Source organism: Pyrus communis, chromosome 15, assembly GCF_041283825.1.
Source record: "Pyrus communis isolate YQ-2024b chromosome 15, ASM4128382v1, whole genome shotgun sequence".
Classification (NCBI taxonomy): Eukaryota; Viridiplantae; Streptophyta; class Magnoliopsida; order Rosales; family Rosaceae; genus Pyrus; species Pyrus communis.
In genome coordinates, this window is record NC_142579.1 from 9,481,942 (window position 1) to 9,504,399 (window position 22,458).

The following is a 22,458-nucleotide window of genomic DNA, read 5'->3' on the forward strand; positions in this document are numbered from 1 at the left end:
TAATGCCTTTAGTTAAATTGCTTGTTTGCATTGAGTTATATATTTTGTTATGCTTGTTTAAAATTGCAGAAAGCTGAGTTCATTCATTGAATGACAGTCACTTGCATTAACAAGTATCCAGGCTTGTTAGAAGAATAAAGTGTAACTAGTTGGTTACAATAAGGAGGACCTGAGATGTTATAAAGTAAGACAAAATTATAGTGAGGAAAACATCTCAAGATTATGATGATTCTAAGTTGTGACCACTGTACAACCTTATTAGTTCCATGTATTCAATGGATAGAAAATTGCATTAAGGATGAGATGAAATCATTTTACACGGCCACTAAAGTTATATTAGTCTTTAATCTCAAGTTAGACATGAATATTACATTTGTAGACCAAGTGGGAGAATGTTGGATTTATCCAATATAATTCAACCTTTAATATGGTCTACTATATGTAAAAGGAATGTATTCTTAAAGAATAATATTGATAGTGCTTTGATCTCTTCAAGATATCAATCTTGTATTATGTGTCTTATATTGGAAATAGAATTGATGAAATCCTTATATGAATATGACTATGACACTTAATTTAGAAGCCAAGAAAGTAGGTTTTACGTTTCCTTTATGGAAGGAACTTTAATCCTTTGGCCTATATAAATAAGAAAAACTAATGGAAATGGTTTGAAAACTTTGAGTTTTAATGAAAATGACAAAATAAAGGGTAAAGTGAATAGTACCAGGATTGACTTTTTAGTGTAAAAATTATTAACATATGAGATTATGAAGAATGGAAGAAAGGAACAATGGCAGAAAGATGAATTAACCAGGAAGATGAAAGCAAAAGCTCTGTGTATTTCTCAGAAAAGTCAAGTCCAACATACTCAGGAAAATGGCCTTACAGCTACCTTTTGTAATAACAACCATCTATTGCAAAAGACTCAAATACCCTCACTAACAACTTTATCCTAACTAACTCAATCTATTCAATCACTTAACCAATGATACTCTACCACATCATCATATGGTTATTACTCCCCCCCCCCTCAAACGAAGCTAAGCTATTGAAGCTGAGTTTGTTGTAGTTAGAATCCCTAATCTAAGCCTTATGCAATGCTTAAGGAAGATCGGACTATGTAGTCCCTTAGTAAAAACATCTGCCACTTGGTCATCAATTGGAATATAATGAACTGTAAGATCACATTTCTGAACCTTTTCTTGTACAAAATGATAATCAGTATCGAGATGTTTTATTTTTGAATGAAAGACAGGATTCGAACTCAATGCTAGAGCTGATAAGTTGTCACAATATAAAGAAGGTGGAGCTGATATATGTTGATGAATATCCTTGAAAACTGATCGAATCCAGAAGATATCAGTTGCACAGTGAGCCAAAGCTTTATATTCAACTTCTGTAGAACTGCGAGACACAGTAGACTGCTTCTTTAATTGCCACGAGATAGGATTGTCTCCAAGATAGACAAAAAAAACCCATAATTGATTTTCTGGTGGTAATATATGCTGCCCAATCAGAGTTTGAGAAAGCAGTGATATCAAAGTTCTTGTTCTTTGTATAGTGAAGACCATAGTCAACAGTACCTTGTATATATCTCAAAATTCTTTTAACCAATAACATGTGTATATCAGTTAGTAGTGTCATGAATTGACAAACCAAGTTCACTGAATGAGCTATATTGGGTCTAGTGAAAGTTAGGTACTGTAATGCTCCAACTATGCTTCTATAATGACTAGGTTCAGATAACAAACTCCATTCTCCTGCAAGAACCTGAGTATGAGGTTTGGATGGTGTTGAAGTAGGTTTACAACTGTCCATACCTGCTTTCTTTAATAGATCTTTAGCATATTTGGTTTGAGTGATAAACAAAGATCCATCATCTTGATATTGTATATGCAGTCTTAAGAAGTATGACAATCTCCCCATATCCTTGAGATCAAACACATTAGCAAGATTATCAATCACAACTTGTATTTTTACTGGATTTGAACCAGTAAGGATTATGTCATCAAGATAAAGTAATAGAAGAACAAGATCACCATCATCCATTTTCACAAAGAGACTAGCATCTGAAAGTGATGATTTAAAACCAATGGCTAGAAGATAGTTTGTAAACTTGGAATTCCAAGCTCTAGGAGCCTGTTTTAGGCCATAGAGTGACTTGACCAATCTGCACACATGATTTGGGCATGTAGGATCCACAAAGCCTTGTGGCTATTTCATATATACCTCTTCCTCCAACTCTCCATGAAGAAAGGCATTTTTAACGTCGAGTTGCCTTAATTGCCAACCAAATTAAGTAGCCAAAGCTAAGATTATCTTTACTGTAGTATGTCCTACTACCGGACTAAACGTCTTAGAATAATCTAAACCTTGTTCTTGAGTGTAGCCTTATGCGACCAACCGAGCTTTGTATCTCGAGACAGTACCATCTGGATCTTTCTTCACCTTGTACACCCATTTACTGCCAATAACTGATCGATTTGATGGTGGTGGGACCAACAACCAGGTTCCTTGGGTTTTCAATGCATCAAACTCCACTTGCATTGCAAGCTGCCATTCTGGTTTTGTTGAAGCAGTTTTAAATGTTTTAGGTTCTTCACCATCTGTGATATTAGCCAAGAATGAAAATCCCCCAGAAAAATGCTCACTAGTTGCACTAGATTGATCATCATTATATGACTCCTCAAGTTTAAATAAGACAACTGAGGTAATGAAGCAAGACACCCCACATAGCTCTTTCAAGGAATAGCACCAGTTTGTAGTCTGGTCTGAATACAATTTGAATATATTCATGTGATAATTGAATTATGACTTATAAAAGATGAGGTAAACGGGAGCATTACCTGTAACTGTGCAGGGTCCATGATAGGAAGCAAATGAGTAGTGTCTTATGGAGAGGAAAGAGTATGTGATGGCCGAGATCCCTGAATTTCTGACTCAATCGATCCACTATCTCCAGATTGTCTCTTAGATGGACTGTTGTGTACTCCAGTAAAATCAAACCCTATCAAATTCTCAGTACTTGTTGGAGAAGATACTTCTATTTCAGGTTGGGCTAATGAACTCTGTGAACCTGCATGTGTTCCACCTTGCTGATTTCTTAATATAGGTATAGATACAATAATAGGCACGATTCTTAATTCCTGATGATCCTTATGTCTCTGTGGAATTCCATTCCTAGTGTTATTAACCATTTTTGCAGGAAATAAACTTTCATCAAAATACACATGTCTGGAGATTATGATCTTCTTAGTTTGCATATGATAACACATATGGCCTTTATATCCTTGTGTATAACCCAAAAACACACATAACTATGACCTCGGTTGTAATTTATTCATATTGTATGGTCTCAGCCATGGAAATATAGCTGAACCAAACACCTGAAGAGACAGTAGATCAGGTGCTTTCTTATACAAACTGAAGTAAGGAGAACTAAAAGATAAACTTTTGCAAGGCATTCTGTTTATTAATAACACTACATATGCACACGCAAAATACCACAGCTCAAAAGGTAAACCCGCATCAATGAGAAGAGTACTTGCAATCTCTACAATATGTCTATGTTTCCTTTCTGCAACTTTATTCTGTTGTGGAGTGTAAGGACATGAAATCAACTGCTCAATACCTTTATCAGCAAGAAAAGAAGTAAAAAATTTGCTTGTATATTCACCCCCTCCATCTGTTTTGTAAAAACTTGATTGAATCACCAAACTGATCAGAAACATATCAGATTTATTACTCATCGGAAAAATCCATACAAATCTTGTATATTCTTCAACAAAAGTTACATAGTACCTATAGCCCTCTAAAGATCTTATAGGAGAAGGCCCCCAGATATCAGTGTGCACTTTTTCAAAAGGAAAAGTACATCTATCTGTTATAAGTGGACATGGAGTCCAAGACATCTTGCCTTTAATATAGGAAATACAAGTACTATGTGTATCATCTATTTGAGCTGAAATATTTGACTATTTCAACATTATAGCTACTATATCATGAGTTGGATGCCCGAGCCTTTTATGCCAAATGCTATTCTTCACTACATTTCCCAAATAAGCATCTAGATTCTTAATAGTAAACTGAGAACCTCTTGAACTTGTAACCACAGGAATCTAGAATAACTCATCAGGCCTACTCTTTCCTTGATACACTATCTCCTTTGTCTTCTTGTCCTGCACAAAAAATTCAGATTCATCACATATAAACCAGGTTTTGTTGTCAGTACACAATTGTTTCACTGAAAGTAAACTCGTAATGATAGTAGGCACATGTAAAACTTTATTAAGAGTTAGACAGTGTGTTGGTGTCTGAAGTATAGTTAACTAATATGTTTAATTGGTAAACCTGTACCATTCCCAATAGTTATTCTCTCAGGCCCTTCAAATGGTTTTACTTGAGATAGAGCATTGATATCAGAGGTTATATGATGTGAAGCCCCTGAATCAGCAACCCAAGCATTTTGAGGAACAAATGTTGAAGTCTGTTGTGCATTCATTGTAGACAATGATGAAGGTGGAGGCTGACCTTGATAAGCATAATTCCCCCTTTGATAACAATCCAATGCAGAATGACCTTTCTTGCTGCAAATCTGACACTCAATCACAAATCCAGTGGTTGGAACATTTGTATTCCTATGAAAACAATTAACCGCAGTGTGTCCTCTTTTATTGCATATCTGACATTCAATCACTACAGTAGCTCTAGTGTCAACATTTCCAGACCAATTATTATTTCCAGAACCAAACTGCCTTGAACCACCAGAGTAGGAATTAGATGTGTTCCTAGAATTAGTGTATCCCCTTCCTCTAAAGCCATTGTTATTTCTGTAACTATTTCCACCTCTGTAATTATGTCCTCCTCAATATTGATTGCCTTGAGTTAGAAATTGAACATTTGAAGATTGTGATCTTGGTACATTCTGGCCACCAAAATGAACATTAAATCCATAACCATAAAACTCAGCAGGAGAATAGTATGGCTGTTAATCTGCATGAGATGATGAAGTTGAACCATATGACATAGCAGTGATAGTACCTACAATTACAGCGGGAATATAACCATGACTTTGAGGATTTGAACTTGATGCAGATGAACTAGAACCAGAACTAGAACTTGAACCAAAACTAGATCCTTGAACATACAAAACAGAGATATTTTGAGTGATTGCATTCAATTCTCCCTCAATTTTTTTTCTCAGCACCAAGAAGTAGTGCTCTAAATTCTTTCAAAGTATAGATTCCCTGGCCAAAATAATAATACGAATAACCCCATACTCCTTTGGCAATCCAGTAAGACCAGCAATCATTATGTCATTATTCGAGACCATTTCACCCGCAGCACTAAGTTGTTCCCTAATATGTTTAAGTCTTATCATATATTTATCAATTGTATCTGACCCTTTTTGGATTGTATGTAATTCAATTTTCAGATGATTGACTCTTGATTTTGAAACAGAAGCAAATCGATCTACAAGATTAGTCCAGGCTTCATTTGTTGTTCTACAACCAATCACATATTCCATGGCTTCATCAGTTAAAGTAGCAAGTAAGAGACTCAATAACACCATATCAATTGCTTCCCATTCAAGATACTCCATTGTAATCTCCTTAGTGACACCAGTATCAAGACTTATAACAAACTTTGTTGGACACGGAGTTGAGCCATCAAAATGACCAACCAATTTATACCCTCGTAAGACAAACTGAAACTGAAATGCCCATTTTGCAAAATTATTCTCCCTAAGCCTGATAGTAATCATGCCCAAAACACCTTCAACTTGATTATAGGAGCAATCATGACTGAAAGATTGACACTTTCACAAAACAAGAAATTATATGGTCAACAGCTTTACTATAAAGAATAACATTCTATGCAAACAAATCTCGAACACAGAAAGATTGACACTTTCTTGAAACTGTAATTCCAGCACTTCAATCAACTATTTCAACACACCCATATCAAATTTCTACGACAAATTCAAGAAAGAATACAACAGAATCTCCAAAGCAATAGAAATATAACAGAATCTCAATCCAATCATAGTGCAGATACCCAGCCATCATTTGACAAATTATTGAACAACCTGGATGAAAATTTTGAACAATATCACCTGATACAACTTAATCCATCAGCAAATTGCAAAAACCCAGCGCTCTGAACTCCAGCAACAAACACCAGCAGCCCAATTGATCAAGAAATCATCAACCAATTCAACGAATACAGCGGAAGACCCTTCAGGACCAACTATGGCAGCGAGCCAAATCCTGACGATGATACCATATTAACATATGAGATTATGAAGAATGGAAGAAAGGAACAATGGCAGAATGATGAATTAACCAGAAAGATGAAAGAAAATGCTCTATGTATTTCTCAGAAAAGTCGAGTCCAACATATTAAGGAAAATGGCCTTACATCTACCTTTTGTAGTAACAACTATCTATTGCAAAAGACTCAAATACCCTCACTAACAACTTTATCCTAACTAACTCAATCTATTCAATCACTTAACCAATGATACTGTTATTAAAAATGTGGTTTTTTGTTAAAGTAAACAATACCGAGAGTTTTTCGTTAAAGTTCCCATATAAATATCGATCCCTGTGAACCCTAGAACACATGACAAAAAGGCTTTCGATAGAACATTGTCTTAAGGCTAGGAGTTCATCGAAGACTTGATGTTTTCTTCTCGATGTTGTCAACTTCCATGCTTGTTACTGGAGCTTCTTCAAGTTGTCGTTTATATGTTTTACGTATATTAGGTATATGCATGGTGTTTTAACTGTACAACCTCAAAGGATAAAATATTGGTGATTCCAAATTGGTCACGATCTTTTAAAACATTATTAATAATTACCTTAGGTTTTGAAAATTGGACATCTGTTAGATCAGTAGCATTAAGTGGTGGCATGGACAAATATTGAAATGTATTTTACCTCTCATGTCATCTATCGTGCAACTTTGGGTTACCAAATCAACTTCTTTTATCAACACAAATTTAGGTTTAAACTTAGTTGAAACGGGTCAATTTAAGTATGTAGGGCTCTAAGGATGACAATCAGTGGAAACCAGTTTTAGTATTTGTTTACGTCATCACTTAACATTGGTGACCTGACAAATATTTAATTTTTAACTCTTTAGGTTGTTATTTAGAACATTTCATAGGGGTGATCCAATTTTGAAAGTATTTGTTTACGTCATCACTTAACATTGGTGACCTGACAAATATTTAATTTTTAACTCTTTAGATTGTTATTTAGAACATTTCATAGGAGTGATCCAATTTGAAATCACTCTTAGAGCAGTTCCACCCCTTAGGGCAATAATTGCCCAAACAATTGGGCAAGAGGCCATTATTGCAATTGGACAAGAGGCATTATTGCCTTGAAGAATGCTAGTTACCTTCCCCATTTAGCTTTGCCTACTTACGTTTCCCACTCATCATTTGACCTGTGGACTCCACTACTACTTTTTTAAACTATGAAATTAATTCTCTGAAAACAAGAATTCTTTCTTTCCTCTTTTACCCATAATAAATTTGATAAAATAAATTAAAATAAAATAATAAATTCAAACTCTCTCTCGTCCCTTCCAATTCCCTTAGGCTGTGATGTTTTCTGATGGGAGAATTTCCAAGTCTTAACAATCAATCATCACCACAATCCACATTCATTGATAAATACTGAATTTACAAGCATTCAAAAAAGTTGTATGAAAAATTATTGTTAATGGCGGGAATAAAGGATTGATGTGGCTAATCATTGGCCATGGCGGCCGCCAGGTGTTCAAGAGGAAAGCTTTGAGAAGAAAAGTTGGGTAGAACGCGATTATGGGAGACGACAACAATGATTCTAACGTGATCATGGGGAGACGACGACAATGATGCTATTGGTTGTAACTCTACCACTGATTATGAGAGATTACAAATGTGGAAAGTAGGAGTAAAGTCTACTGCTACATGTATTAGGTTTGAAAATGAAAAAAAGATGTGAGGCTGGATATCAAAGGCAAGGCTGCTGCTGTGTGTGGAGGAAGTTAAAAATGTTATGGTTGGTGAGGTGAGAGATGGATAAGTGGTGGGCCCAAAATTGTATTTATGTTTTTTTTTTTTTTTTGTAAAGCTATTAAGGGTATATGTGAGAAAAACAAAAATTATGTTTTTAGAGAATTAATTGCATAGTTCAAAGTGGCAGTGAATTCCACATGTCAAATGATGAGTGAGAAAGTACATCTCCATCCCATAAATGAATTGACGGGGCGATGGGCATTAAAATTTTATTAATTTATAAAATTAATAAAAAGATGATATTATGTTTATTTTTCAATAGGATATTTAACCAATGTCATCACGTCAAGTGTTATTATCCCTAAATTACAATTTTTGTGGATATTTTTTATTAGATTTGTGACCAATCTCTTAGTCATGTGTAATGATCCATTAAGAATTTTGTTCATTTTTTAACATTTTTCTTCTAACCACATTTATATGGACCTTGGGATACAATCTTTTGTGCAATCCAACAAACCCAAGTTGTGCCATGTGGGCACAACGGCTAGTAGGATTTTTTTTTTTTTTTCCTTTTTTGATTATGTATTCCTAAAAAAGACGGATTAATATGGACTATTGGGTTATATGAGTTAGAAATCCAACTGCCTACGTCGCACCACATGTACTAGCTATTGAATTAGAAATGAAAAAAAAAAAAATTACTGTTGGAAATCCAACTATACATATATTTTATCGTTAGAATGCATAATCAATGCCGAGTGCACTGCAAGTTGGGCCCCATCAACCTTTTTTGTCTACCAACTTGCCCGCTACGAGCATGTGTTATGCACGTACCTTATGCAAAATAATAATAATAATAATAAGAATGTGGCTGACGTCAGCATAACATGAACTTACACTCAAGCATTGGTTCATACATCAATTGCTTGGTCCGGCAATTTTGGGCCTATTCATTGCCCGAGTTTTTGGAGTGGGTTGGAGCTAGTTTATTTGATTTTGGACAATAATTATCACGCAATTGGGTTTGGGATAGACGTGCTCTTAAAGGTTGAGTATTTAATACTACCCTAAAATAATATCCTCTATACAAAAATGATATGAATAACATGGTTCTATTTTTATGCACATTTTACCAAGGTTCTAAAAGACATTGAGCGCTAGTCAAGAGGAGGGCTGGGGCCTAGCGCCTAGGCGGGCGTCTAGGCGGACTAGACGGATTTAAGTAAATCTGTTGTGTTTCGTGTAAATAAGTGTCTGTTTATACTTAAAATATATATAATTTCATCATAAACTAGAAAATAGAATGACATATATATTATGAAGTATTAGAACATAATGAAAACATGAAGAGCAAACATATAATGTATGTTTATTTAAGTGTTCAATAAGTCTCTTACAATTTATTGGAAACAATATGCAAAGGGAAAGTTATATATTTTCTATCTAAGAGTATTGTAACCTAGACAAGTGTCTAGACAGGTTTGGACGGTTTAGACGTCATTTCTTAATTTACAAACGCTTAGGCATTAATGCATAGGCGGAGATTTTTAGAACAATGTATTTTGCATATGCAAAATTTGTATTGACATGGCAACTTTCCATTGGAAGCGAAAAATGAGATTGGAAACTACATGGCATAGGCGCTCATAACAATGCCCCTCTTTGTTCCTACTCCGCTCCGCTCTCCATAAACAAGGTTAAATCAGCGTTTTTACCCAACTCCCTGTAATCCACTTCTCCTCATGCTGTGGAAGAAGTGACGAGCTGGGGAATAATTTTGATCAGAAAAGCTAAAAATGACGATATGGGTATTTGGGTATGGCTTTCTTCTCTGGAAGGCTGGTTTTAACTACGACGAGCGGCTCGCCGGCTTTCAACAAAGACTATCGCCGTGTCTTCTACCAAGGTCTCTCTCTCTCTCTCTCTCTACATGCATACATATATACAAATATTGTATTCTGAAATCTGTTCAATTTGCTTGGTGGGTTTGTTGTTATTAGGCATTACGGACCATAGAGGGACGCCTGAGTATCCAGGAAGAACAGTCACATTGGAACCCGCAGAAGGAGAAATCTGTGTAAGTTACTGTTTCAAAATTTTCAATACTATTTGGAGTTATTGTCTTTCAATTTCATATTTTTCTGTTAGTCTTTTTTATTGAAGATACATAATTCCTTCTAATAGGTGCTTGTGTTTACATGTCTCCCTAAATTGGGTTACTTTTGTACTGTCATTATTGAATACACCAGAAATTCAGTTTCTTTCATATCCTAGTCCTAGTATTGCCTGAGTTCGAATTCCCCTTGGCATACATCAAATTAGTTTAGTATATCGCTTTGTCAACGAGGAGTGTGGTGCTGTAGTGATTTTGTTATGTTTTGAAATTATCAAATCAGATGGCATACAATTTTATTTGTAATCCCTTTTGGTTTTTGAGTTTGTAGTGGGGCGTTGCCTACAAGATCTCGAAGAAGGAAGATCAAGAAGTTGCTGTAACGGTAGATTCTTATATATCAAAAGGTTGTTTTCACTATAATTTGGTCTTTTTGCTGGTCATATGATTTGTTGCGCTCTGTGTTGTGCACATATTTTTCTATGACTGCATTGCTTTTCCTGAAATTGTTCAAGGTTCCAAAGTTTACATCTTTAGCCATTCGGCACTTTGTGTTACAGTAGAAGGGAACTCACAATACGTCAAATTTATCGCATCAAGCTCAGAACTTTTGGAACCCGAAATTGCTACAATATGTCAATTCATCCTTTTCACTGGTTGTTTTACTACTTCTAGTTGTGAGGTTTTGAAATGCTCAATTGCTCATTCACAATCTCGTTCCAGTGACTTTCGTCAACTTGCAATTAGTATCTTGTAACAGAACTTGATTTTATGGCATTGTAACACAGTATTTAGAAGTCAGGGAGAAGCAGTATGACAAGAAGGCTTATCTTGATTTCTTCACCGTAAGTATAAGAGCCCTTTGCATTCCCGTGGTGTGTTTTCTTGTATTTTTATTGTTTCTTGTCTGTTAAGCAAAATGTTGAAATTTCACTCAGGAGCCAATGGGGACAACTCAAGCTGTTTCAGGTGTACTGGTTTAAGTAGTGAAAATCAACAAGAACATTCCGCATCTTCATACATGTTTATTTGCGTTTAATGCAACCGGATCTGAACTGACGTTGTCACTATTTAGATACATTGCCTCTCCAGACAAGCAACATAATGTGAACTATTTGGGTCCTGCATCCACTGAAGGGATTGCCAAGTTTGTAAACTTGATCCCTTCAATGCCTATCTGGATTGATGTAGTAGAATATATCTGTAAAGCGTTATCGAATTAAACTTCAAATCTTAGTACTCAAGACCTACGATAGCTGTTTGCGTGAATTCTGCTTCGTTGAAATCTGAATTCTGCAGACAAATTGTTCAGGCTCAAGGTCCCTCGGGGCCTAACCAGTACAATGACAGGTTTAGCTTGAAGGTTCTGTTGGAGAATGAGAATGAACTTGCCCCGTTCAATGCTGTCGTCGTGGTTCGCTACTGAGTGTAAATTGACAGTCGTTATTCACAAAACTGCATTACTTGAACTGTATACAAGAAGACGAATGTTCCTAGGTGTGGATATTTGACGAAATTCAGGAAGGATTAACCATCACTAAGTAATTTCAGGCAAAGTTGAAACAATCACGGTGAACAGAAAATTTTGCACTGACACACAGCAATCCTGCAAAAAAATACATGATCGAATTGGTCCCTAGACTCTATTGAACCCATTTACATCCGGAACCATAAACAAACTAGTTTACGACGTCGGGATGTTAGATACAAACATTGATCTCAAACAGGTGAAAAGATCCTCTGCCTGAGTGATCACTCTTAATTTGCATCATGGAGAATCCTTAGTACATAACAACAGTTTGCATTTCACATTAACCGTGACCAACGACCAATCTTCCAGATACAGTAAATTGAACACTACAAAAATATCCTGGCATCGAAGGGGAACAATAAAGTCGCAATACATGTCACTAAAAGCAGAAAAAGTTCAGAAAAATGCTTGTCGGATGTTGCTCAATCCAATTTCAAAAGAAAGGTTTTATGCAAACTGCAGCAAGATGGGTGTCTGCTTTAACCACCCGAAGAAACCAATTTGTTGAGAGAACTATTATCCCTGCTTCTGATGTGCAAAGAGCTGTTATGGTGGCAAGAGTAACAAGATTATTCGGTAATATAACTGAAAGTTATTCGTCCAACTTCATCACTGCTATTTTGTCCCGCACCCATAAGAAATATCAGAATAAGGCTATTCTGACTCTACATTGTACATAAATAGTTTAAAACTTAATCACTGTCATCAGCTTCATCTGCATAAATTAAGGAAAGACTTCGTCAGAATCACTTCGTATGAATTCAGTGATTTTTAGTATACTTGCATTTGTACTAATACCACCAAGATGAACATTTGAACTTGTATTTACGACACCCCGTTACAAGCTTAATCTGCTCAAATTACTATATCCTAAAGTTCATTACTTCATTTTGCTGAAGTTTATTCTTTACACTGATATCACATAACTCTGATCAATGAATTAACTGAGGGCAGAGATTTCTTAAATTAAATGGAGGTTGAGCAAGCATTTAATGAAAAAAAAAAAAAAAAAAATTTATCTCTGTTTAGAGATTATATTAATTGACATCGAATACCTCCATTAGCTCCATATGTAGGATGTTACACAATCTTACCAGTTTTGATTAATATAAATGCTAGAATCGTTGGTAAAGCACGGAAGCCACAACCCGTAATGATTTGACCTTGTCAAATGCATAATGAATGCATATGTAACATTGCAGAAGCACCATAAATCATAAAATTCTTATCCTCATTGCCCTAGCTTTCATTTATAATAGGTAAATGACATTAAAGTTCATGAATTAACACTTACCCTCATCACTATGGTTGTCATCACTATTACCATTATCCTCAATGTCCTTGTCCTCAACCTCATTCTCTTCCTTGTCACTGTTGTCAGCTTCATCATTGTCATCATCTGAACTTTCAGCATCATCAGAATCACTTTCAACTGGTATTTTGGGCTTTGGAGGAGGCACAAAACTAGTTGTGGACCTTCTACGTGAGCTCGTTACAATGTTACTCATGTCAATGCCTTCGAGCTCTTTTGCCCTTTCCTTTTTCTTTTTGACTTCCTTTATTTCTGAAACAAGATAATAGATGGTAAGAATCCTTACAAGCGTGACAAAGTCAGGGTAAAAGATGTATGGTGAAACCACGCCCCCATGGAAGGTTATAAGACCCTTGACTGTAAGGGTGGGGTGGGTCTCTTGCCCTAATTCATGGAGAATGATTAACACTCGCAAGAATAATTTCTAAGGTATTTTCTGGCAAATAAGTAGGAAGACTCATAGAAAACCACATGACCCAATGAGGCCCCGTTTGGTATTCCTTTTTTTTCACCAAAAAATGCTTCCCCTTAAAGTTAGGCAACAAAAAGTGTTTGGTAAAATTAAAATATCATGCTTATTTTAAAAGCAACAACCTCCAAACAATAGTCTCTAAGGCAAGCTGCTTTTATAAAAAGCGGAGTTGAGCCTTTAATAAATATTTTCGATTCTTGTTACCCTCATTATTTTTGAAAAAGAAAATATTTATCCTTCTACACACATTTCATCCCTTTGAGAGAAAAAGTGACCGCTGCTACTACCATTACAGCCACTAACCTTACACCACCATTGTTGTCACCACCACCACCATAACCACCACTGCCTCCGTTGCACCCACCCTTACCACAATTGTCACTTCTGAACCCCAACCACCACACCCCACTATTGGCACCACCACCATACCCCCACCATTGCCATGCCATCACAACCGCCGCCCCCACTGCCACAGTCACGTCCATCATCTCCACCACCTACAACTACAATCACCAACCTACCACAAAATCCAGAGTTGCCACCGCCACCGCCTATACCACCACCATCACAATTGCAACCACTAGCATCGCCCCCACCCCATTACCATGTCCATTTTTGTCATTTTATACAATTATATCACTTATTGTATAATTTACCAAACACTTTTACACTACTTTTTATACTCACAACAGTTTTAAAAATACAGTTTATCAAACGCTCAATTGCTTTATTTTACAACTGAATATTCTTAAAGCTCAATTGCTTTATTGCATTCATTGTATTTCTTTGTATACTAAAGAATCAACATATGTGGGTCAACATATGTGACGCAATTAATGCTCTCAGTCTCTAACCCATTGAAAGCTCATCTGAATCCACATAATCCAATGCCATCCATGGGGATTGACATTGCCATGCATGTGAAGATGATAAGGACAAACTATGGATTATGATTTGGCATTCTCAAAGACTTCAAGTAACATTGTGCATCACAACTTCCATGTCAATCCTAAACCCAAATTCCCAGATCAAACCTAGCTAGGTTTCCCTTTTATAACATCTTGGTAAATTATATCAAATCATATCCACAGTTGATATTCCAAGTATCGCTATCAAAGGCTACATTTAAAAACTCACCTTTCTCAGAGGGATGTGCAGATAATCCTTCTCTAGAGAGTATCTCCTCTAACTCTTTTATCAAGTGAGCTTCACGTTTGTTCTCAGGCACCTGCTTGACTTTCTTGTAAACTGAGGGGGCCACGCTGTATAACAGACAATAAACATCATAATGTAACAATGACAAGGATGCAAGTCTATCTATGCATAGAGTCAAAGATGAAAAACCTCATTCCACATGCTTTGATAACTGATCGTAGATGCTCCACACGTTTCCCATATGCAGGTGTTGTTGAAACTTCTTTCTTCTACAATTTGATAAACAGTAAGATTCAATAATAGACAAAGCCTACTTTTATGGTGGTTTCAGAAACATACAAGGTAATTACCTTTATAGGTTTTTCAGCAGATGACTGAGAACGATCATCTTCAGAGACATTTCCAGTGTCTTCTGCGTCACTTTTGTCCTCTGGTTGTTTTTGAGGAGGCTTGATCCTCTTCTTTCCAGAGACGTTAGTCTCCTTGGCCATTCTTTTCCGTTTTTTATGCCCATCAGTATTCTGCATCTTTCCTTTTGAAGCACTTTTGCTTCTACGTTTTACTTCATGCTCTTCCTCACTACTTTCATTATCTGAAGAACCAGAACTATCATTGCTTCTGACCTTAGTGGATGCTTTTCTCTGAGCACTTTTCTGCATCTTTCCTTTTGGAGCACTTTTGCTTCTAGGTTTTATTTCATCTTTTTCCTCACTACCTTCATTATCTAAAGAACCAGAACTCTCATCGCTTCTGACCTTAGTGGATGCTTTTCTTTGAGCACTTTTCAGAACATTTTTCTTGGCAGTTGTAGCAGGTTCAGAAATTTCACAAGATTCTAGAACCTGAAAAAGAGAATATATGCAAAGTATGACCACCAGCGATAGACGTATTCACTTCTATAATTTCAAGATGCCTTGACACAAAATTATCTTACCTCGTCTAGTTGCTGACTTATAAACTTCTTAAAGGGGTCAAGAGTATATTTCTCAAGCTTAAGATCTTCCTCCAAAAGTCGGCGAAGTCCAGCCAGAGTAATCTTTCTGTAGTGAAAGGAAGGAATAAGTAATGAGTACTTCATTTACTCAACTGACAAAATTGAAAATTAACATCTAAAGACAAAAGTCAAATAGATTCCAATGCCAATCAAAAGGGGAGAAAGAATATACATGAAAATTAGTAAACTAATGCAATTGACAGCAATAACCGGTAATCTTTTTTCTTTTGTCAAAAGCAATAACCGATAATCAGTTCAAAGAAAGATGTAGCATACTCGGAATTAGCTTTGATATAAGAACCCCTTTTTCTAAGGGCTGACTTTATCACACTCTCAGTTGGAGCCTTATTTTGGTTGGTAGTTTTAGTTTCTTCAGTTCCAGTTTTCGCCACTTTATGCCCTGTCAGAAGCCCCATTACAGGAGAGTCTTCCATTTTCTCCTCATCTTCTGAACAGGTTTCCTTCGCGTCTTTATTTGACTTTCCTTTGAGTGATTCTGCTACTTCTCCTTTAACCAAACTTTTTCCATCCGTCTCCCCTGATGTCTTTGAGGTATTGTCATCACCAGCACCTTCTAAGACCTAGCATTTTGAAAAGAATAAATGCAATTAGGAGATGACATATTTCATGAGAAAACATTTGGACTCCAATTAATAAATAAATAAACTAAAAAATTAATACAACATAAAATGAAATAACACAAGAAATATAACATTCGCAGCAAAAGGGAAAGTGGCATGCTCCTAAATGATAAGTCATTGGGATAAGCTGGAGTGAGGACATTTTGGATATGGTGATTGAATGGACCAGTGGCACTTGACAAGCTCATGGCAGATGCCCTCAGGGTTATGGTGAAGCATCACTTGCTCTAAACCATATTGCTTGCCGGGTCTCCTATTCGGCTTGTTGGTTCAAAGATTTTTTTGTTAATTTGAAGCCCTGCTAGTACTTTGGACTAGGCACAGAAATTCTGCAGACGGGTATTAGATCTGGTAAACATGCATGCACCCCAGTTAAAAAATACATTGCAGTAACATCCAAGTTTCTCATAAATCTCATCCTGCATGATCACTTAAATGTTCAACCTTCATCTCTGGGAAAAATTAAAGCACCCAGACACCCAGTCACTCCCCAACCTTTAGATCTAATTTTCATAGTCTAACAAATGCACGGGTACAAACATGAAGTTCCAAGCCATAGCCAAGAGTCCCAGAGACCACACCCTATTAATTCAAAGTAATCAAGAAAATGCCAATATCAAAATACCCAGAACCATCAAATGGCAACTGTGGGAGACGTGTAAAACTAGCTTGGGTAAATGCATCAGCATATGGCCCTCAGGCTCGACACTTGATGGTGGCCTGCCCCTGCCCCCTCCATAGAGTCAAAGCCCAGCCCAAATCCAAGACCAGATGGGCCAGGGCTAGCCACATTAGATAGTTCAAAAGGAAATGTCTGGGTCAGAAATTTTTTTTAGTATTATCTCAATTAAATGAAATTCTCAAGAACAAGACAAGATAGTTTTTTTTTTTGTTGAGTTAAAGTCGCCAACAAAAACCAATGAGAAAAAAAAAAAAAAACAAATATGATCCAAAGGGTAGTTTTGTTCAATCCATCGAACATAAAACATATATGAAGAAAGCTTTTGAAATAAAAAGCCTTACCTTTTTGGAAACAAATTCACAAAAAACAAGTGGAGCCTTTGAAAATTTCTAAACTTTCACTTTAGGCAACTCTTTCTAGCATATCTTTTACTTGATTCTCATTTCATAAAGAAATCAATTTAATGATACGTATCTGTTTCCTCTAGAAGAAATTACTTGAGAAAAACTAAATGATCATGAATCTAGAAAATTTCCTGCAGAAGGAAAAAAGTTCCATTCAAAACAAATATAGAAGAAAACTTAACACGTAAGAATATTTCCAGTCCAGAAATCATTTGCGGGGAACTATTTTTGATTGACACACATAAAAACTACAATGAAAAAGTATTGAAGAAACAGTAAATGGCCCATACGAAATTTAACAAAGGGAACATAATAAGCTACCATGAAACTCTTCAATGCATAATTCAAAGTGCTTGAAATAAAACATAATAAAACTGATGATTTTATGACCAAGTACACTATAGTCATGCTAAATGAGAACAACGAGCTTCGATAATGAAAGATATACCTCCACCAAATGTTCCTTGACAAATCTTTTGTGCACATCCAACGCAAATGTCTCCAAGCCCAGGTCTTTCTCTAAGACTCTTCGGACGCCCTCAAAAGTCAAAGAACTGCATATGAAAATATAACTTTATAAAGTAATCCAACCTTGGATGGGGGTCCAACATGCTCAGCCCACAAGTGCATCTAAACTAACTTTACAATTTCAACTTTCTTGAGCTTCCCTATGAAATAATTTCAATCAAACTTTCAAACAATGAACCACTGCAATCAAGTTGCGATTGGGAAGAGAAATCTCGCAACATGGTCGCAAAAGTTGAGTGCATTGGCTTCATCCACCAAAGATTATTTTGAGAATTGTCGCTAAGCAGATACAAAATCATTGGGAAGTTGAATTCTTGGAACTCATTTTGCAGTTTCCAGGGTTAGGGTTTAAAATAGATAAAGAAAGTCAAGTATTACCATACAAATTAGAGCAAGGAATGCTAAAGAATAAATAATTCCCGTAGCAGGAAATGACTGGAACAATCCTAAGCTTCGGATTACTGAAAGGAATTCCCTGCCCTACATTCTTTTGCTTTGTTTTTCGAAAGAACAAATGCGGAGATATGACAGTGCAAGGTGTGCTTTACTTCACATAAATGTACAAAGTTCACCTACACCAAGCGCAAAAGGACTTATTCTGTCCGTTACGTTGTAATTCTGCGAACCCAAACGAAGCATAGAGCGTATAGAACACTCAGAAGCTTCAAAACCCTAAACAAAACAACTAAACACACCAATCCTAAGAACACAAAGCATATCAAAAACAGTTAACCACACTTGCATCTACACACTGGCCCTTAATTAAGTTATAATACGCATAATTAAACCCTAAAACACACAAATCAAAGTTACAAACTTTCAGTGCAAATCAATCCTATATGAATTTATATCACACATTCCGGCATAAAAGAAAAGAAAAACCACAACTAATATTTAAATTAAATTCATCAAAAGTACACAAATTCAGTAAGAAGAGAGAGAAAGAGAGAGAAAGAGTGAGAGAGAGAGAGAGATTACTCGGATTGTTCTTTGAAGTAAGGGACGCGTGAGCGCATAGCACTCTCAATCTGGGACTGGACATCGTGCGCCTCCTTCAGAGGGCTCTCGCTATCTTGCGCATCCTCCGCCATTACTGTGAACTCCCTCTTCCTCTAAGAAAGAAGCAGCTTCTTCTCACGTGGGAGCAGGGGGCCAAAGGAAACGGGGGAGAGTGATGGGGTTAATTTAATCTGTATACGCTCACATCGCAATACGCTGCACTTACGGTTCTACGGGTGGTGCTATATTAGGATATGGCACATACTGTGTGTGAGAAAATTTTTTATTTTTGTTTTTGAAATAAAAAAGAGAATTTTTTATTTTTGTTTTTGAAATAAAAAAAGAGAGTGATAAAGAATGTGGGAGTGTGACGGTTTTTGTTTTTTTTTAATTAGAGATATGTTAGAATTACATGTAAGTGAGGATTTGAAAAAAAAAAGAGTAAAATTTAGTAATGTAAAATTACATTTTTACCCCATATTTCTTATTTATATTATGTTTTAATTAGAAAGTTAAACCGGTAATTTCATAAGATTTTGGTTGATAATAATTGTTTTATTAATTAGTAAAGATATAGATCTATATTTTGTTTTGTTTTATATTTATAAATTTACTAAATTCAACGATTAAAAATTAATATGATCAAATTTAATGATAAAGAAAAAAAAATCTAAACGATTTAAATTTAAATCTAACGACTAAAATAATACAAAATATAATTTCATGTGTTTCATATGTATATATATTTTTTTTTAGTGTTCTAGAAGTTTTAAGATGTTGGTATAATTAAATTAAGATAGTCTACCTAATTTTTGTATTTAAATCAATTATTAAAAAAAATTATTCTGAATTTATTTTTTAATAATTTCAAACTAAAACTTTAAGCAGAAGAGTTAAAGCAGAAAAACTGTTTCTGAATTAAAATTTATGAGTTTAAAATTTAATATTAAATTTAATATGATCATATTTAATAATAAAGAAAAAAAGTCTAAATCATTGAAATTTAAATCTAACGACTAAAATAATACAAAATTTATTTTCATGTGTTTCATATTTTTTTTTCTTAGTGTTCTAGAAGCTTTAAGATGTCGGTTTAATTAAATTAAGATAGTATACCTAATTTTTGTATTTAAATAAATTATTAAAAAAATTATTCTGAATTTATTTTTTAATAAATTTAAACTAAAAATTTAAGCAGAATAGTTAAAGCAGAAAAATTGTTTCTGAATTAAAATTTAATAGTTTTAATGTAGAGTAATGCTATTCATATTATATTTTTATACCACATCTCTATACCATCTTAGGTGGCATCTGTCCATATCATTTGAAAAATTTACAAAACACAAGGAAATGAAAGAGAAAGACTCATCATATACCACAATCATTATTTAATTAACTAGTTTTTCTTAATTATTAATTTATTAAATAATGAACTAAATTTAAAAATCTGATTAATTCAAATGATGCAGTTGTCCGCATTAAATACCACCTAAGGTGGTATGAAAATGTGGGACAAAAACATGGTATAAATAGAATTACCCTTGGTCTAATAGTTCTTAGTTTAAATTACAAGTTTAACCTTTGCCTCCAAAATCCAGCAAAGATCCGGTTGCTTTCGTCTTCGGGTTCTGATATAATACAAACGAAGCAAGCAAGGCGACCCAAAACTTTTGAGAGAGAGAGAGAGAGAGAGCGATGGGAGGACATGGAGCGATAGAGGTGGCCAAGACGGTGATGGAGGTTGCCGACGTGGCGTGGACCGCCATGGAACACGGCCGCCATCACCTCCACCACGACGACCACGAGGGGACCAAGTGTGGGGTTTCCGACGAAGAACTGGAGGCTCTGCGGGCGGAGAATCGGCGGCTGAGGAACTCGCTGGAGCAGAACCTCAAGCTGCTTCAGAACCTGTCAGAGTCGCCTGCGGTGTTGGACGATTGCCCTCCTGATGTAAGCAATTTGGGGTCGATTGTTTTCCATTCGATTCGACACCCTTTTGTTGACTTTGTGTATTAGATTTCGAATTTTCATTCAAAAACTGAAATTGGCATTTGGGTTTTTTGAAATTTCAGCTGCATGCTCGGTTAGTGGCGACGGTGGAATCGAACAGCTTCTTGACTCGAATCGAAGCTCTTCAGAAGGAATCCATGGATGAATATCAGTTTCCTTTCAAGCCAGCCACAGGTACATAAATATATAGAAATATATATATATGTATGTGTGTATATACACTATTTGATTCCACGTAATAATTATTGGGTTTGTTTATAATTTATGTTTGGATTTTAGAAAGCGATTTGGAGAAAGCTGAAGTTCTAATCAAAATCGACAATGAAGAACCCAGTTGGTGGGTGTGGATCACGGATGACATGATTCCGGGTAAAGTCGAGGAGAGGAGTGGGATTGACAATGAGAACTATGTTGTTGTTAGTGAGGAGCATGTGGTGGATGGGGTTGCCAATTTTATGGCTAAGTGTATTGTGTCAAACCCCAAAGCTCGGGTACGTATCCACTCGAAAGCTTTTTGCTTCATGTTTGATGTTGCTCATTTTGGCCTCATGATTTTTTGCTTCCTTGGAATTGCAGAATTTGACGCCGGAGGAGCTGCAGAAAAGTAAGTTTTTATTCTTCTCTCTCAATTGATTCTCCATGTGCTTGTAATGTCTGCGGTTAGACAATTATCGCAGAGTATGATGAATCAGATAAGCTTGGATACATAAACCAAGAAAATGGAATTGAACTTCTGTTTCTTTCCTTCAAGAAATTTGATGTCTCTAATTTAGTCTTTAGGTCACAAACTAGATACTCATCTCTAAGTCTGATCTCTGTCGTTTAATGATTCTCGGGCTTGACTTTGAATATATAGTGGGCAATAGAGAATGCGTCTATTGAAACTCATCCTTGTGAATCTATAATTTGCAGTTGTAGCTAAAGCGATGGGTGGTGTCAGCAAAATGGAGAAGGTATTGGGTATTTGGCATGCGGGAAAGTTGTTCTATGCGTTGTCCACCTGGGGACTTGCTCTAGCCGGGTAAGTATTTCTTGCCCACCTACTTCCTATTGTGTTAGCAACTTAGCATTCTCTTAAGAATGTTAGCCTCGATTATCTTCAACATCCTTGGTAATAAATGGCATACAAATGGATGTCTTTTCCATCGCTTCTCTTAATTATCATCCAAGATATATCATGTACATTTTCCTAGAATATTTCATACGTGTTTCGTCGAAGTAGGAAAATCGTTTTGAATGAGGTTGCTCATCTCTTGCTAATTTAAGAATATCGTGTTGCTTTGTAATACAGATTGTATAGGAGCCGTGCGGTATTAAAATTTGCCGCAATGGGGCTGCACACAAGCAGCAAAGTGATTATGAGAGCAATGTGAGGCAGGGAGCCCTACTGCCGCGAAAAACTCAGATTGGAACTGTACAATAGCGTCACGCCTGTTTATAAGAATTCCTGTTCGATGTAAATAATTGTAAATAATGCTTGATCTTGTGTTTCTGCTATGTTTTCATTGAATGATTTATTGTATTGAACCATGGATTGTTTCCACATGTATATGGCGAACCCATGCCAGATGATATGTTCACCCGAAAGAGTCGTTTTCTAAAT

At 35.9% G+C, this 22,458-nt stretch overlaps 2 protein-coding genes and 1 pseudogene across 3 annotated transcripts; 2 read left to right on the forward strand and 1 right to left on the reverse strand.

The window, feature by feature from the left end:
* Nucleotides 1-9,628: 9,628 nt before the first annotated feature.
* On the forward strand, nucleotides 9,629-11,742 carry LOC137726173 (gamma-glutamylcyclotransferase 2-3-like; annotated as a pseudogene). The gene is made up of 4 exons (XR_015956103.1): nucleotides 9,629-9,920; nucleotides 10,015-10,091; nucleotides 10,459-10,534; nucleotides 11,427-11,742. The product of XR_015956103.1 is annotated as a gamma-glutamylcyclotransferase 2-3-like (transcript).
* Nucleotides 11,743-11,912: 170 nt separating this feature from the next.
* Nucleotides 11,913-19,090, reverse strand: LOC137712400 (DNA ligase). Its single transcript, XM_068451488.2, has 9 exons — nucleotides 18,825-19,090; nucleotides 17,767-17,872; nucleotides 15,868-16,172; nucleotides 15,532-15,637; nucleotides 14,948-15,439; nucleotides 14,787-14,866; nucleotides 14,580-14,704; nucleotides 12,953-13,222; nucleotides 11,913-12,373 (listed from the first exon to the last, which is right to left on the reverse strand). Exons 1-9 carry the CDS (start codon nucleotides 18,935-18,937, stop codon nucleotides 12,351-12,353), a joined length of 1,620 nt encoding a protein of 539 aa, XP_068307589.2. The 5' UTR covers nucleotides 18,938-19,090; the 3' UTR covers nucleotides 11,913-12,350.
* Nucleotides 19,091-20,469: 1,379 nt separating this feature from the next.
* LOC137745427 (elongation factor) lies at nucleotides 20,470-22,457 on the forward strand. The gene is made up of 6 exons (XM_068485394.2): nucleotides 20,470-20,795; nucleotides 20,918-21,029; nucleotides 21,135-21,346; nucleotides 21,432-21,459; nucleotides 21,768-21,876; nucleotides 22,147-22,457. Exons 1-6 carry the CDS (start codon nucleotides 20,541-20,543, stop codon nucleotides 22,226-22,228), a joined length of 798 nt encoding a protein of 265 aa, XP_068341495.2. The 5' UTR covers nucleotides 20,470-20,540; the 3' UTR covers nucleotides 22,229-22,457.
* The last annotated feature ends 1 nt before the right edge of the window (nucleotide 22,458 follows it).

Coding starts and splice junctions, on each gene's coding strand:
- LOC137745427 (XM_068485394.2), top strand. CDS start 20,541: ATGGGAGGACATGGAGCGATAGAGGTGGCCAAGACGGTGATGGAGGTT. Junction 21,030..21,134: donor TCCTTTCAAGCCAGCCACAG/GTACATAAATAT, acceptor TTTGGATTTTAG/AAAGCGATTTGGAGAAAGCT. Junction 21,347..21,431: donor TGTCAAACCCCAAAGCTCGG/GTACGTATCCAC, acceptor TTGGAATTGCAG/AATTTGACGCCGGAGGAGCT.
- LOC137712400 (XM_068451488.2), bottom strand. CDS start 18,937: ATGGCGGAGGATGCGCAAGATAGCGAGAGCCCTCTGAAGGAGGCGCAC. Junction 15,638..15,867: donor TATATCAAAGCTAATTCCGA/GTATGCTACATC, acceptor CTTTCACTACAG/AAAGATTACTCTGGCTGGAC. Junction 12,374..12,952: donor TGACAACCATAGTGATGAGG/GTAAGTGTTAAT, acceptor TAATTTATGCAG/ATGAAGCTGATGACAGTGAT.